The sequence below is a fragment of the Mauremys mutica genome, chromosome 2, assembly GCF_020497125.1.
Source record: "Mauremys mutica isolate MM-2020 ecotype Southern chromosome 2, ASM2049712v1, whole genome shotgun sequence".
NCBI classification, from domain to species: Eukaryota; Metazoa; Chordata; order Testudines; family Geoemydidae; genus Mauremys; species Mauremys mutica.
The window spans coordinates 78,730,895-78,745,624 of record NC_059073.1 but is presented as its reverse complement, the minus strand read 5'-3'; the positions used below and the strand labels follow the sequence as shown (position 1 = coordinate 78,745,624).

Sequence of the window (14,730 nt, the reverse complement as noted above, 5' to 3'; positions counted from 1 at the left end):
GTGTTTTATATACATAGAATCTCAGGGTTGGAAGGGACCTCAGGAGGTCATCTAGTCCAACCCCCTGCTCAAAACAGGACCAATCCCCAACTAAATCATCCCTAGGGCCTTAATCCCTAGGGTCAAGCAGGGCCTTAAAAACCTCTAAGGAAGGAGATTCCACCACCTCCCTAGGTAACCCATTCCAGTGCTTCACCACCCTCCTAGTGAAATAGTTTTTTCTAATATCTAACCTAGACCTGCCCCACTGCAACTTGAGACCATACAGATGCTCTCTGGATTATACATAATAATAAATTATATATATAAAGTATCTCCTGTATAAGAACCTGTAGCCACTTGCATTATGAAATGTTGTAGATCAGTGTTTCCTCAACATTTCCAGGTTGATGACTCCATATTCAAAGTCAAGTTTCACAAGCCCCTTACACTTGACTATAAAAGAGAACAAAAATAAAATATCAATGCTAAGCCTATGTAACCTGTGTGTTTCAAGACTTAGAGAATACTTGACCTTGAAGGGTATGGGCATGCAAGGAGTGAGTCTTTGCTTTACATTGTAAGCAATTTTTTAACACCTTGTGGTCTTCCCATCTCATCCCAGTTGCCTTTTCTGACCCTCTGGGGGCCTTAACCTGCTGGATTAGAAACACGTCATGGACACTAGGTAAACTCAGGCAGAGACCATGGACAGAAACTGATCAGCTGGCTTGAAACTTGTAAGGTACTTCTAATTTTCAGCAATTTCCAGTCAACATGATTTAAGATGGGATATTATACCTGTGCTAGCCCCACCAGTAATGGTCAGTAGCCCTCCCTAGTATAAGCTGCCAGTTTCTGCAGTTGCCAGCTATTTACTCATTGTACTCCCCAACTTCAGTATTTGCATCCCTTTCATTTCTTCCTGGACATTGCTATCATCTTCCTCTTCTGGTTTCTTCTTGGATGCATGTGGAACATATTAGATTTATCTTTCCATAGTGGGGTGGGAAATACCATGGAAGATTCTTCAAAGTAGTGATATTTACATATAGTCCAAAGAAAGAGAAATGTGGTAGCCCAAAAAAGAGGCAAAGATGTTATTCTGCAACTGGCATGGCTGCGGAACCTAAAAGTTACCATCTCTGCAACAATACCCACTGCTTATACTGAGATATAGTTTCCTAATCTGTGCCTAATGAGCACTGCCAACATTTAAGAACCGCCTTAGTCAGCAGCTACTTGCACTCGCATTGCATCCTCTGGCAATTCATTAAGGTACCAGAACAATGGTGATTCTCCCCAGCCCCCAGTTTGAATCCTGTAATAACTTTTCGATTCATTCCAAGTAAGGGCAGAAATCCCTAGCACATGGCAGCTACTTGAGCTTTGCCATCCCATTGGATTCATAGAGTTGTGCCAAGAACCAGGGGACTCAGAGCAGTGCACTGATGTCACAGAGTGGCTGGTCCCTATTGGCCAGGATGGGCATAATGTTGTCCCTAGCCTCTGTTTGCCAGAAGCTGGGATTGGGTGACAGGGCATGGATCACTTGATGATAACCTCTCTGTACATTCCCTTTGGGGCACCTGCCATTGGCCACTGTCAGAGGACACGATACCAAGCTTGATGGACCTTTGGTGTCCAGCATGTCCAGTTCTCCTCTACCAAAAGTTGAAACTAGCCAAATTCAGATTGAAAATAAGGCCTAAAGTTTTAATGGTGAGAGTAATTAAACATTGAAACAATGTACCCAGGGCCATGGTGGATTCTCCACCACTGGAAGTTTTTTAATCAAGATGCGCTGTTTTTCTAAAAGATATACCCAAGGAATTATTTTGCGGAAGGTCTATGGCTTGTGTCATACAGATGAGACCAGATGATCACAATGGTCCCTTCTGGCCTTAGAATCTAAGAACATGTGCTTCCAGTTTAGCCAACTGGGGAGGCAAGGGAGCACCTGGGGCTTTAAAAGATCAGGGAAAATCTGAGGAGACCTGCTTAGGCCTGGTCTACACTAGGCTTTTAAACCGATTTTAGCAGTGTTAAACCGATTTAACACCGCACCCGTCCACACTACGAGGCCCTTTATATCGATATAAAGGGCTCTTTAAACCGGTTTCTGTACTCCTCCCCAACGAGAGGAGTAGCGCTAATATCGGTATTACCATATCGGAATAGGGTTAGTGTGGCCGCAAATCGACGGTATTGGCCTCCGGGCGGTATCCCACAGTGCACCACTGTGACCACTCTGGACAGCATTATGAACTCGGATGCACTGGCCAGGTACACAGGAAAAGCCCCGCGAACTTTTGAAATTCATTTCCTGCTTTCCCAGCGTGGAAAGCTCATCAGCACAGGTGACCACGCACAGCTCATCTGCACAGGTAACAATGCAGTCTCCTGAGAATCGAAAAAGGGCTCCAGCGTGGACTACACGGGAGGTACTGGATCTGATCGCTATATGGGGAAAGGATTCAGTGCTAACAGAACTGCGTTCCAAAAGATGAAATGAAAAAGTATTTGAAAGAATTTCCAAGGCTATGATGGAAAAAGGCCATAGCAGGGACTCAGTGCAGTGCAGAGTGAAAGTTAAGGAGCTCAGACAAGCCTACCAGAAAACCAAAGAAGCAAACGGAAGGTCCGGTGCAGGGCCAAAAACATGCCGCTTCTACGCTGAACTGCATGCAATTTTAGGGGGCTGCGCCACAACTACCCCACCCCTGTCCGTGTATTCCGAGGTGGGGGTTGTAATCTCAGCCATGGCTGAGGATTCTGCGGACGGGGAAGATGACGATGAAGAAGAGGACGAGCAGCTTGCAGAGAGCACACAGCACTCCGTTAGCCCCAACAGCCAGGAGCTTTTTCTGACCCAGACGGAATTACCCTCCCAGCCCTCCCAAGCAACTATCCCAGACAATGAAGCCATGGAAGGGACCTCTGGTGAGTGTACCTTTGTAAATATCAAACATTGTTTTTTAAGCAAGCGTTTTTTAATGATTGATTTGCCCTGAGGACTTGGGATGCATTCACAGCCAGTAAAGTTACTTAGAAAAGTTTGTTAACATGTCTGGGGATTGAGCGGAAATCCTCCAGGGACATCTCCATGAAGCGCTCCTGGAGATACTCCAAAAGCCTTTGCAGAAGGTTTCTGGGCAAGGCAGCCTTGTTCCGCCCACCATGGTAGGACACTTTACCACGCCATGCATGTAGCAAGTAATCGGGTATCATTGCATGGCAAAGCATGGTCCCGGTGATTGCTGGCATTCAAGAAACATCCGTTCTTTCTCTCGCTGTGTTATCCTCAGCAGAGTGATATCGTTCAGGGGAACCTGGTTGAAAATCAGGAATTTAATTAAGGGGACAGAGATGGCCATTTTCCTACTGGGTTCGTGGATTGCAGCTTAAAAAAAATTCCTTTCCTGCACGTAGCCAAGTGGGGGGAGGGGAGGAGTGAAATACCGATGAGCTTTTTCGCGTTTGGTTAGCAGGGATCTTCCCAGCTAACAGCCACACGGCGGTGGGGGGGGGAAAGAGGGGTGATTAGCAGTGAGCTTTCATGGTACCAGCCATGCGGTGGTGGGAGGGGTAAAGCACTGCTGAAGCCGAAAGACAGTGGCTTACCATGGCCGCATGCAAGCTGAATTCTGATGTCCGGACCTGTGTCTGTGAGATCTGTAACACCAGAGCCGCAGGCACTCAATATTAAGATGAAAAATGCGACCTTGTAGTGAAATCACATGTGCTATGTACGGTGAATAGTGCTGTTCACTGTGAAAGAGTATAACCATTGTTCTCTAAAATGTATCTTTTAAAATACTTCTCTCCCTTTTTTCCCCTCCCTCATGCAGCTGCAAATTTTTCAAGCCTCCCTACTCCATGCCAAAGGCTAGCTCAGGTAAGGCGGAGGAAAAAAGAAGACGCGAGATTAAATGTTCTCGGATATAATGGAAGTAACCTGCAAGGAAAGAGCTCATCTGAATGAGTGGAAGGAGGTGGTATCAAATTACAGGAAAGATGCCAGTGAACGTGAGGACAGGAGGGACACCCGAGATGAGAGGTGGCGGCAGGAAGATCGGCAGGAAGATCAGAGGTGGCGGCAGGAAGATCAGCGGTGGCGGGATGCAACTCTGGGGCTGCTGCGTGATCAAACTGACATGCTCCGGCATCTGGTGGAGCTTCAGTAACGGCAGCAGGATCACAGAGTGCCACTGCAGCCCTTGTATAACCACCCTCACCCCTCACCATGTTCCACATCCTCCTCACCCAGACATGTAAGAACGCGTGGGGGGAGGCTCCGTGCACCCGCCCACTCCAACCCCGTGGACAGCCCAACCAGAAGGCTGTCATTACTGTGAAATTTTTTTAGTGGGCTTTTCCATCCCTCCTATCCTCCTCCCAAACCACACCCGGGCTACCTTCTCAGTTCTCTCCCTCTTTTTATAATGAATTAATAAAGAATACATGATTTTTAAACTATAGTGACTATTTCCATAAGCAAGCTGTAATCGAAGGGGGAGGGTGGGTTGCTTACAGGGAATGAGTCAATCAAGGGGGGTGGGGGTTCATCAACAAACACAGCAGCCACACTGTACCCTGGCCATTGATGAAGCTCGTTTTCAAAGCTTCTCTGATGCGCACCGCTTCCTGGTGTGCTCTTCTAATCTCCCTGGTGTCTGGCTGTGCGTAATCAGCGGCCAGGTGATTTGCCTCAGCCTCCCACCCCGCCATAAAGGTCTCCCCCTTACTCTCACAGAGATTGTGGAGAACACAGCAAGCAGCAATAACAAAGGGGACATTGGTTTGGCTGAGGTCTGAGCGAGTCAGTAATGTGCGCCAGCGCGCCTTTAAATGGCCAAAGGCACATTCTACCACCATTCTGCACTTGCTCAGCCTGTAGTTGAACAGCTCCTGACCACTGTCCAGGCTGCCTGTGTATGGCTTCATGAGCCATGGCATCAAGGGGTAGGCTGGGTCCCCCAGGATAACTACAGGCATTAAAACATCCCCAACTGTTATTTTCTGTTCTGGGAAGTAATTCCCTTGCTGCAACCGTTTAAACAGAGTAGTGCTTCTGAAGACGCAAGCGTCATGAACCCTCCCTGGCCATCCCACGTGGATGTTGGTGAAACGTCCCTTGTGATCCACCAGTGCTTGCAGCACCATGGAAAAGTACCCCTTGCGGTTTACGTACTGGGTGCCCTGGTGCTCCGGTGCCAAGATAGGGATATGGGTTCCATCTATCGTCCCACCACAGTTAGGGAATCCCATTGCAGTAAAGCCATCCACTATGGCCTGCACGTTTCCCCAGAGTCACAACCTTTCGTAGCAGCAGCTTAATGATTGCTTTGGCTACTTGCATCACAGCAGCCCCCACAGTAGATTTTCCAACTCCAAATTGATTCCCGACTGACCGGTAGCTGTCTGGCGTTGCAAGCTTCCAGAGGGCTATTGCCACTCGCTTCTCCACTGTGAGGGCTGCTCTCATCTTGGTATTATGGCATTTCAGGGCAGGGGAAAGCAAGTCACAAAGTTCCATGAAAGTGCTCTTACGCATGCGAAAGTTTCGCAGCCACTGCGAATCGTCTCACACCTACAACATAATGCGGTCCCACCAGTCTGTGCTTGTTTCCCGGGCCCAAAATCGGCGTTCAATGGCTAGAACCTGCCCCATTACCATCAGGATCTCCAAAGCGCAGGGGCCCGCGGTTTGAGAGAATTCTGTGTCCATGTCCTCATCACTCTCATCGCCGCACTGCCGTAGCCGCCTCCTCCTCGCCTGGCTTTGCAGGTCCTGGTTCACCATAGACTGCACAAGAATGTGTGAGGTGTTTAAAACGTCCATGATTGTGGTATTGAGCTGAGCAGGGTCCATGCTTGCCGTGCTATGGCATCTGCACAGTTCACCCAGGAAAAAAAGGCGCGAAACGGTTGTCTGCTGCTTTCACGGAGTGAGGGGTGAGGCTGTACCCAGAACCACCCGCAACAATGATTTTTGCCCCATCAGGCACTGGGATCTCAACCTAGAATTCCAAGGGGCGGGGGAGACTGCAGGAACTATGGGATAGCTTCGGGATACCTACCCACAGTGCAATGCTCCGGAAATCGACGCTAGCCTCGGACCATGGACGCACACCGCCGAATTACTGTGCGTTGTGTGGCCGCGTGCAATCGACTTTATACAATCTGTTTTACAAAACCGGTTTATGTAAATTCGGAATAATCCCGTAGTGTAGACGTACCCTTAGTCAGGGCTGACTGAAACCACAGACTGGAGGAGCAAAGAAAACAGGCTGGTGAGAGCCACTTCTGAGAGACAATCTGCAAAGTGCAGAAAGCTCTGCAAGCCCTCCCTGGGAAAAGTGAGGGATTGGGCTAGAGGCCGGTGAATGGGCTAGTTTGCTGATGGTCCTTAGCCAGAGAACCTGTGGAGGGAAGATAAGAAAGGCTAAAGGCTACAAGCCAGCACATGACCTACCCTGCAGATCTACCTGAGCCAGAGAGTCAATACCACGAGGCTGAAAAGGGATGTGAGCTGTTGGACTGTGTCTGAATAGGTGAGTGATGAAACTGGTCACTCTCAAGGGGAAAGGCCTGGAGAGTGGGACCCTGGAACAAAAGCAGAAACAACTGGGAACCGAGTGCTGGTGAACTCCAAGGTGGGTGTCTCTGAATGTCGTCCCTGGACAGAGGGGCAGAAGATTTCTATACACCTTCACATTTACTGTAAGTTTGCTGATAATGGTTTTACTACAAGGATTTTAGGGAAATAAATTATGGCCAGAGATTAAACTTTGTATTGAAAATAGAGACTGATCTTTTCATGGTAAAACAGAAGAGGAAACAAAGGTAGGTGCATGTTTGTACCGTGGTCTGCTGCAAGAGGACACTCCAAGCAGGGTTGCCTTCTGACAAACTGCAACTTTTGACTAGAACTCTGTCTAGTGTGGATGCATTGCACCACTGTTATTTACACTAGCATACAGCTTCTAATTAGGGCAATCTTTGTTGACAGGCTACTGCTGTAGATAAGATGCGAGAAAAAAAGTATGCAACGGAAGTCTATACAGTGAATATGGTGTATGTTTTATTCTATTTACAGTACATTTGTTATAAATATAATACATTTCTTGAAAAGCTTAATTAACTTGAGTAGATTTTTTTTTTAAAACAGATCAACTCAATTGTTATAGTAGTTACATAATAAAGTGAATGACAATTTAAATGACAATCTCATGGTTGTGGAATAGTGCATTCTGTACTGAGATGAATGAGAAAACACTCAAACTGGTTTCAAAATTATTTTCAGAACATCTTCGGTGAAGTTGTGTGTAAGCCATAAGGATCACTGGCTATCAGAACATGAGGACACAATAACAAAGCCCCAAACTAATTTTAAAAACTGAAAAGTGGGAAAAAAACCCCAAACAGACCTCCCTCCCCCCCAGCATAAATTGTATTTAACAACCTATCAAACTTCACAGTAAGGCTGGCATTTCTGACGAATAATGGCTTAAGTCAGGAAAAAAGACAACAAGGGCTGTCTTCTGAACTGTCTTTTAATATAGCCACAAAATATATTTAAAACATCATGCTGGAAGTTGTAACAGCAGTCAAGCTGCTTTATTATTATTATTATTATTATTTGGACAGGGCCTGGGATACACAAGTTAATTCGAACAGTTTTATAAGGAGTATTTTAGTTCAGTGTTATGAGTATAAATTACCAGAGATGCAAGAGACATTAAAAAGGATATATGCATTTTCTGTCCAACGTGCTTTGCATTAAGAAACAAAATGGCAAGTAGTCTGAATATTTTGCTATTGTCTCCTACACAATAGTTTGTAACAAGTTATATGTTGGGGTAACATTCCAAAACTGGAATAAATGTCAATCCGCAGAATAAGAAAAATCAGATTCTTTTGGTTTTTAGTATGATCTTTTAGTAAGTGGTCAAATGTTATTGATGATGATCAGTGCTGGCATGGAGTTCTGCTGACTTGTTTCAAACAAAGTAACTTGGTCAGCTAACTTGGCAAATACTCTGTGAGTTCCAAGATTATAGACTCCTGTACGAACAAAGCAAGCTTTCAACTGCAAATTGTAGACCTCTTGGCTTTTAAGCTGAAGTTTGTACTGTGTTTGCCCAAGCCATGTGAAAGAACCATGGATTTCTAGTGCTTCTGGACTGAAAGAGAGGAGAAAAAAAAAATCAGATATCTACTTCTGATCCTCTTATGCTTAAGTGCCTACCAAACATGCACACATTCAAAATGACAGTCCTACGAAAAATTTTACTTCACTGTGTAATGTGTTTCCTGTATTAACTGGCATGCAAATGCACTGTACCTCTAGTGTTTTGGCTGTCTGATGTTTTTGAAAAAAGTGACCAGATGAGCTGACTAGTGCTCAGCTCTACATTAATTCTATTAACTCATTTATATATTAGTCCTTTACAAAATTGTTTAATTGGGATTTCCTGGTGGACTACTGTCCTTACTATCTTCTATCTGTCCATTTGTATTAAAAGCCAGGCATGCTGAGTTTCATATCCATCTGGTTAAATACACCGGGCAACCCCTTGGCACTGGGCAAATGCATTCTGATTATATTGAGTTTTGCTAAATCTGTCCCAATTATTGCCTTTCAAAATCCATCTCTGAGAAACGTCTAAGAATGCCTACTTGGGACTGTTACTGAGAATACTATTCAGCTATTTAATTACACTAAGTCAAGTTTGATGACAATCAGGCACTTTGAATATTTGTTAGTATTCAACCACTTACACATATTGTGGAATAAGATATTCCAAGAGAATAAATTATTACATAGAATTCAACCAGCTCTACTATAGGTAGTGCATCAAAGGTGTCTAATGTTTGCCTCTTTTTATGCAACTTTTATTTTAAAAATCTCATTATTTGTTTTTAAATGTTTTTCCCCAGTGTTACTGATAATTTCGAACACCAATGAACTGCTATATTTCCAAGTAAAAACTATAGTCACGTGCAGCAGTGGATAAAAGCTAAGAACTTGTGATAAGTGCTGTTAAAGAAGTTATACTTTTTGTTAGGATGAGAAGTAATTTGTCGACTTTTGTATTGCTTATCCTAGTATATGGATTTCTACACAGTAATTCTAACAAACGTAGCAATTATCTACACAGTTTAAAAACAATGCACTCTTACTGTACAACATTTTAAAAGAATTTTAGATGAAAGTAACTATATTTTAGTATTTTAAAAGAACTCTTTTTACCGTTGAGAAATTGTGTCAAACAAAATTAATTTTTTTTAATGAAAACAGCATCTGTTGTTGATATTCCTCTCATTTTGCGGATACCTTCATTGTAGGAAACATTTCCCCAAAACAAGGAGATTTAAACAGCAAAAAATAAAATATTGTCTCACCTTTCTTTATAATCCAGTCATTACCCCCAGCCCTCTTAGCAATACAATCAATTTCTGTTTTACTTCCAAATGAATATGGGTTTTTGAAAAATACTCACATTGACTTAATTATGCTCCCATTGAGATGATGAAAAACTCCCACTGACATCAATGGGAACACAGTGAGGATGAAAGTCCTATCCTAAATATTTGATACATTTAATACACACTTGATAAAGTGATGAAAATAAAATCAGATTGTGATATTTACTGCTCCTGAGAGCTCTTAAATATCAAATTGGTTGTAATTTAACATTTAAAAGTTTATTACCTTGTTGTTTTATGCCGCAAGTCAATTATTACATCAACATCAGCCTCAGAACAATTGGAAAGTAGAAGAGTGACAGGTACTAAACAAAGGCTGCAAGAGAAAAATTGTTTTACGATGCAAGATTTATACATATTACTAGTCAGTCTTGAGAATTACAAAATGGAACAAATCTATTTAAAAAAATTCATACGTTCTTTATCATATAAACATCAAAATATGTAGCGATATTTTGTATGACATTACAGTCTAATATCAGCTCTTACATGCTGTTAGATAATCATTTTTTACTTCTGAAAAAGGAAATTCATTGAAGTATATTTATGATTGTGACCTCAGAGAAAAAATTATAAGTCAGTGTTGAAACTATCTCCTCAGTTTGTCTAAATGAGACCTGGTAAAGCAATAGTTCATAGCGTAGCTTGATTTTTGCAAGCTTTCTATAAAAATCATGTACAGCAAGGTGCATTAATAAATTTAGAATGTGAAAGAACATTTGACCCAACATGCTGGTCTAAATTTTGAGTTGCTGCAATATCTTTACACTTTCTCTCCATATACTTCTATCTCCTTCTGCATACCGTTGACTAAAGGGGCTATTTAAACTATTTGCTTTAGTGGTCTGAAGAAATACAGGTATTTTAGCCAGGGCAGGTGTACAGTGCTCAACTCAAGCTGGAGAAGTATGGACATTCGAGTCCAACTTATTGCATGTCGTTTTTTAAAATGTAGGCATTGTTTTGTATTTAATATCCTGAAGAATTCTACCTGAATACACTAATTAACACTAATGCTTTTATACAGAACACTACTTCCAGAAGGATCCCACAGCACCTTTATACACAAAACTTTTCAGGGTCGTGCCCCCCTTACTCCTGTCCGCTCCTCCCGGCCCCCAGGAAGGCTAAGGGGGTCGAGGCTGGGTCAGGAATGGAGCTGTGGCTGGGGACGGGGTCAGGAGCAGAGCTGCAGCTGGGCTGCGTGTAGAGCCGCAGCCACGCCACAGTAGGGGACTGGGGCAGGGCTGAGATCACCACTGGGGGCAGGCTGGAGTAGAGCTGGGGAAGGAGTGGGACTGGGTGGTGGCTCCCTCCCCATCTCCCCTATGAGAACTGGCCTGGGTCCTCTGCCACATCTCCAAACGTTCCTCCGCAATCCCCTAGAGGGTTGCGCCCCATAGTTTGGGGACCATGAACTAGCGGTATCACTTCACCACTGAAATGCATCACTGGGATTGCTTAGCAGTAAACACTTTAAGACAGGAAATAAAGAGTGCCTTCAAGAGCTGATCTCTGCAGGGGGAATTTAGGTAGTAAGCACATAACCTAAATTGGAATATGACCAGAATTAGACCCCTATTTGAATAAGCTGAGGCTCTCATAATTAAAACAGCCATTTTTGCACGTCATTCCACTTATGCTACTTAGTTTCACTTCAATATCTATTGTACTAGTATAAGAATGTAGTAGTTAAGTTGTCAAAGCACAACAAGAAATGTATAAATTCTAAAAACAAAACAATTTTTTTTGCTAACAATTAAATCATTAATATCAAGTTTTGTAAAAAATTTCAAAGCAATCTAAATTTGAAACCTAGACTTAGTTCCGTTTGTTTTTGTAGTGTAATGCTTACCAAAAAATTGACAAGACTGTCAATTCAATGAGACATGCATAACCACAAAGTAGAAGCTACAGGATCACAACTATCAAAATGAAAAATCTTTTGAACGAGTGCTTTAGTTCATTGGTACTACATTAAGTCTCCAATTTCAGCCATGTTAAACATCCTTTTCCTGCCATACTTTATACCCAACCCATGTTAACATTTAGAAAATTTAAGATATGCTACGGACATTGTAACTAAATGTTAATAACTAGAGCAAGAAGCTCTTTTATCTGTTCATTCAAATATTGTCATTTTGCAGCATAGTGTTCACTTTCAACCCACTTCTTAAAGACTGTTTATGCAGTGATTTTCTCAGGCTGTGAAAGATACTATAGATTTCTTCATCATTACTTTCATTAGTTACTTAATGAGTTATCTAACTTAACATTCCTATTCATTTTTAAAGCAAAATTATCTATAGCAGGAGTAGTCGACAGGCAGACCGTGGGCCAAATTCGGATGCGTTTGAATGGACCCCAAAACCTTTTAATTTTATTATCATTATTGTATTTTTATTATTATTTTCTCTGGAGTCTGGACCTTGACCAAGAAATTTGGATCTTGATAAAAAGTAATTGACTACTCTGATCTATTGTACTTCATTTTCATTTCATGTGTCCAATCTTCAACTGCTAGAAAATGCTATTGTGTTGCAATTTTATCAATACATTTACCAAAAAAATCATTTTTTTTTGTTTATAGCCTGTGTTTGTGTTGAATTTTCCCTTGTTCATGGCAATTTTATTTTATCCCTTTATTTCATCCTTCCACAGAGCACAATCTAAAGAGGATTTTTATTAAAGAAATGGAAAAAAATAAATAGTTTCCTAAAGGAATCTTGATACATTTTAAAAGCTAACATTCATCAAACCTTTTTTGATGAAATGAGTGATTAAAGGACTCTGGATAATGAAGACTAGTCTTGATAAGGTTAGAAAGCTGTTCTGGTGTTGGTCTTGTGGGTAGTGAAGTGTTTTCTGGTCGAAAAAACTTTAAGAGAACCATTTCTGGTGATTCCTGGAACACAAAAATATTCAGACAACTTCATTTAAAATACTTTTATAAATACACTAACACCACACACTGTACAACAAGGGATTAACCAGACAGACGTTAACTTGAAGGTACCATTTTCTCCTAAGAACTGTAGCTTCCAACAGATTACACTATTGTGTCACAATGTTTACAGGAGGCAATTACTGTGTCTTACTGTTTTAGGTGAGGAAGTGGTGCAATTCTTATGATGAGGGTGCTATATCACAGGCAGACTATTAAATTTCCTTCTCCCAAAACTGCTTTTTAAAACCAACGTATTACTGGTAAAATAAAAATGGAACAATGTTTAGACTGCACCAATTTCATCTTGGGTTTTCCCAAAAACCTAAGCAGCTACAATGAAAAGTCTATCATGGGGAGGTTGCCACCAAGGAACTACAGGTAGCCAGGAAAGCCCCAAAGTGGGTGGCACTGGGTGGAAAGGGAACATGTACTAATACAGTACATCTCTAAAGCTGGAACCTAGGAAGCTCCTCCAGAAATTAAAGCTACCTTCCTCCTCCCAAATAGTGGAAAGCCCAAGGGAAGGCAGGTGGTGGAGTACAACCTCCAGGACAGAGGAGATTAGATGATGTGGAAAGGTGTAACTTCAGTGCATCACGCTGGCTGCATCTGGTCCAGAAGCTAGATGATATGGTACTTGTCCAACACCATCCAGTCTGTTATCTACTCCAATCAAAAAGTTACTGATGAGGGGTTAGCTTTCCTCATTCACTTATGAACCGTTGATGCAGAGTCAATAATTAGTGCCATAAAATGCACTCACAGTAATGAACATGTCAGCAGCTGCTAAGTACAAGGAGTTGATTGATTAATCCCATTTCTGCACTACACTTAGAAATAGTTACAGTATTCTTAGCTTATTGCTACGCTTGTGTCAACAACTTATATTACAACAATTTCTTAAAATACTGAAGACAAAACACTATGAGAAACACATTGAGATTGTGACTTGAGTCAATAAAAGATAGCAGGGAAAATCCCAGCCACCACTAAAGTCAATGGGAGCTTTGCCACTGACTTCAATGGTGTTAGAATTTCACCCACGAAATTTAAATAATTATTTGCATTATAGTAGTATCCCCAGGTCTGGTTGTACTAGACATAGGTCATCAGATAACAGCATATGCTTGAAAAAAAAAATTATGCCCTTTAACCCAAAGGTAATTTGCTGCATTCAGACCAGCAACCTAAATGCTCAAGAAGCAAGAAAAATATTCTTATTAACAATGGAATATAGTTGTAAACTATCTTTTTAATTCAGTTGGCATTTCGGGTCCTGCTGTAATGGAATCCATCTTGCTGAAAGGTGACACCATGTGTAACACTGGCTACATTTAGAGACTATACGACTCCATGGAGAGTGGGGAGGGAAGGTTAGAAAATTTATCTAATTGGAGAATATTCAATATTATCTTGGATAGCATATATCAACATCCTAAAAATTGCTTTTCCCCCTAAAGTCAGTTACCTGTTCCAAGTCCTCCCAATCAGAATTCCCGAGTATTTTTTTAAAACCCTACAAAAAACAAATATCAAAATTTATCTGAACAGATAGACAAAAATCAATAGGATAAGTTACAGAAAAACATGTAGAAAAATTAAGTCTGGCATCATTACATTTCATTATTTGATTAATATAACATGTTTGAAACCCTTAGTTCAAAGCAACATTACCTTGGTACTGAAGGACTGGCAACAGATTGAAATTGGACAATTTAACACCCCAGATTTAAGATTAGTCTTTTGGTTCCTAAATAAGACATCATGTTGACAACTCTCTTTGTAACCAGAGGATGAAATACTGGCTATGCTGAAGTCATGGCAAAACTCCCATTGACTTCAATAGGGCCTGGATTCCACCCACAATTTTTATATTTGGGAGGAAAGGCTTTCAAAGCACAAGCACTCAGAGAGCTGCTCTCCACTAACATCTCACTGAGTTTCCTTTTTAAGCAACCTGGAGAGTTTAGGAAAATCTAGATAAGAAACCATACAATTAAAGAGACAAGGTGGGTGAGGTAATATCTTTTACGAGACCAACTTCTGTTAGCCCAATTAAAAGATATTACTTCACCCACCTTGGCTTTCTAATATCTTGGGACAAACAAGGCTACAACAACACTGCATAAACCATACAATTGTCAACTTGTAAGAAAAAGTGATCTCTGTTCTCAGAAACAAATTTAAATAGAATTCCAATAATATCAATAACGAGGAGTCTGGTGGCACATTAAAGACTAACAGGTTTATTTGGGAATAAACTTTCGTGGGGTTAACCCCCTCCCCACACTTCTTCAGATGCATGGAGT

General features: G+C 41.7%; 1 protein-coding gene across 8 annotated transcripts in view; it reads right to left on the bottom strand.

Annotated features, from left to right (window-relative positions):
- Nucleotides 1-7,044: 7,044 nt before the first annotated feature.
- TRAPPC8 (trafficking protein particle complex subunit 8) overlaps nucleotides 7,045-14,730 on the bottom strand; it is a 112,663-nt gene continuing 104,977 nt past the window's right edge. For 4 of the 8 annotated variants that reach the window (XM_045005505.1, XM_045005503.1, XM_045005507.1 and 1 more), the window contains 4 exons: nucleotides 13,890-13,937; nucleotides 12,234-12,379; nucleotides 9,701-9,790; nucleotides 7,045-8,168 (listed from right to left, as the gene is read on the bottom strand). In XM_045005505.1, the coding sequence (XP_044861440.1) occupies nucleotides 7,934-8,168; nucleotides 9,701-9,790; nucleotides 12,234-12,379; nucleotides 13,890-13,937 (519 nt within the window). In that variant the 3' untranslated portion in view covers nucleotides 7,045-7,933. The remainder of the gene's footprint in view (nucleotides 8,169-9,700; nucleotides 9,791-12,233; nucleotides 12,380-13,889; nucleotides 13,938-14,730) is intronic. The other 4 variants (XM_045005506.1, XM_045005511.1, XM_045005509.1 and 1 more) reach the window with 1 other exon arrangement.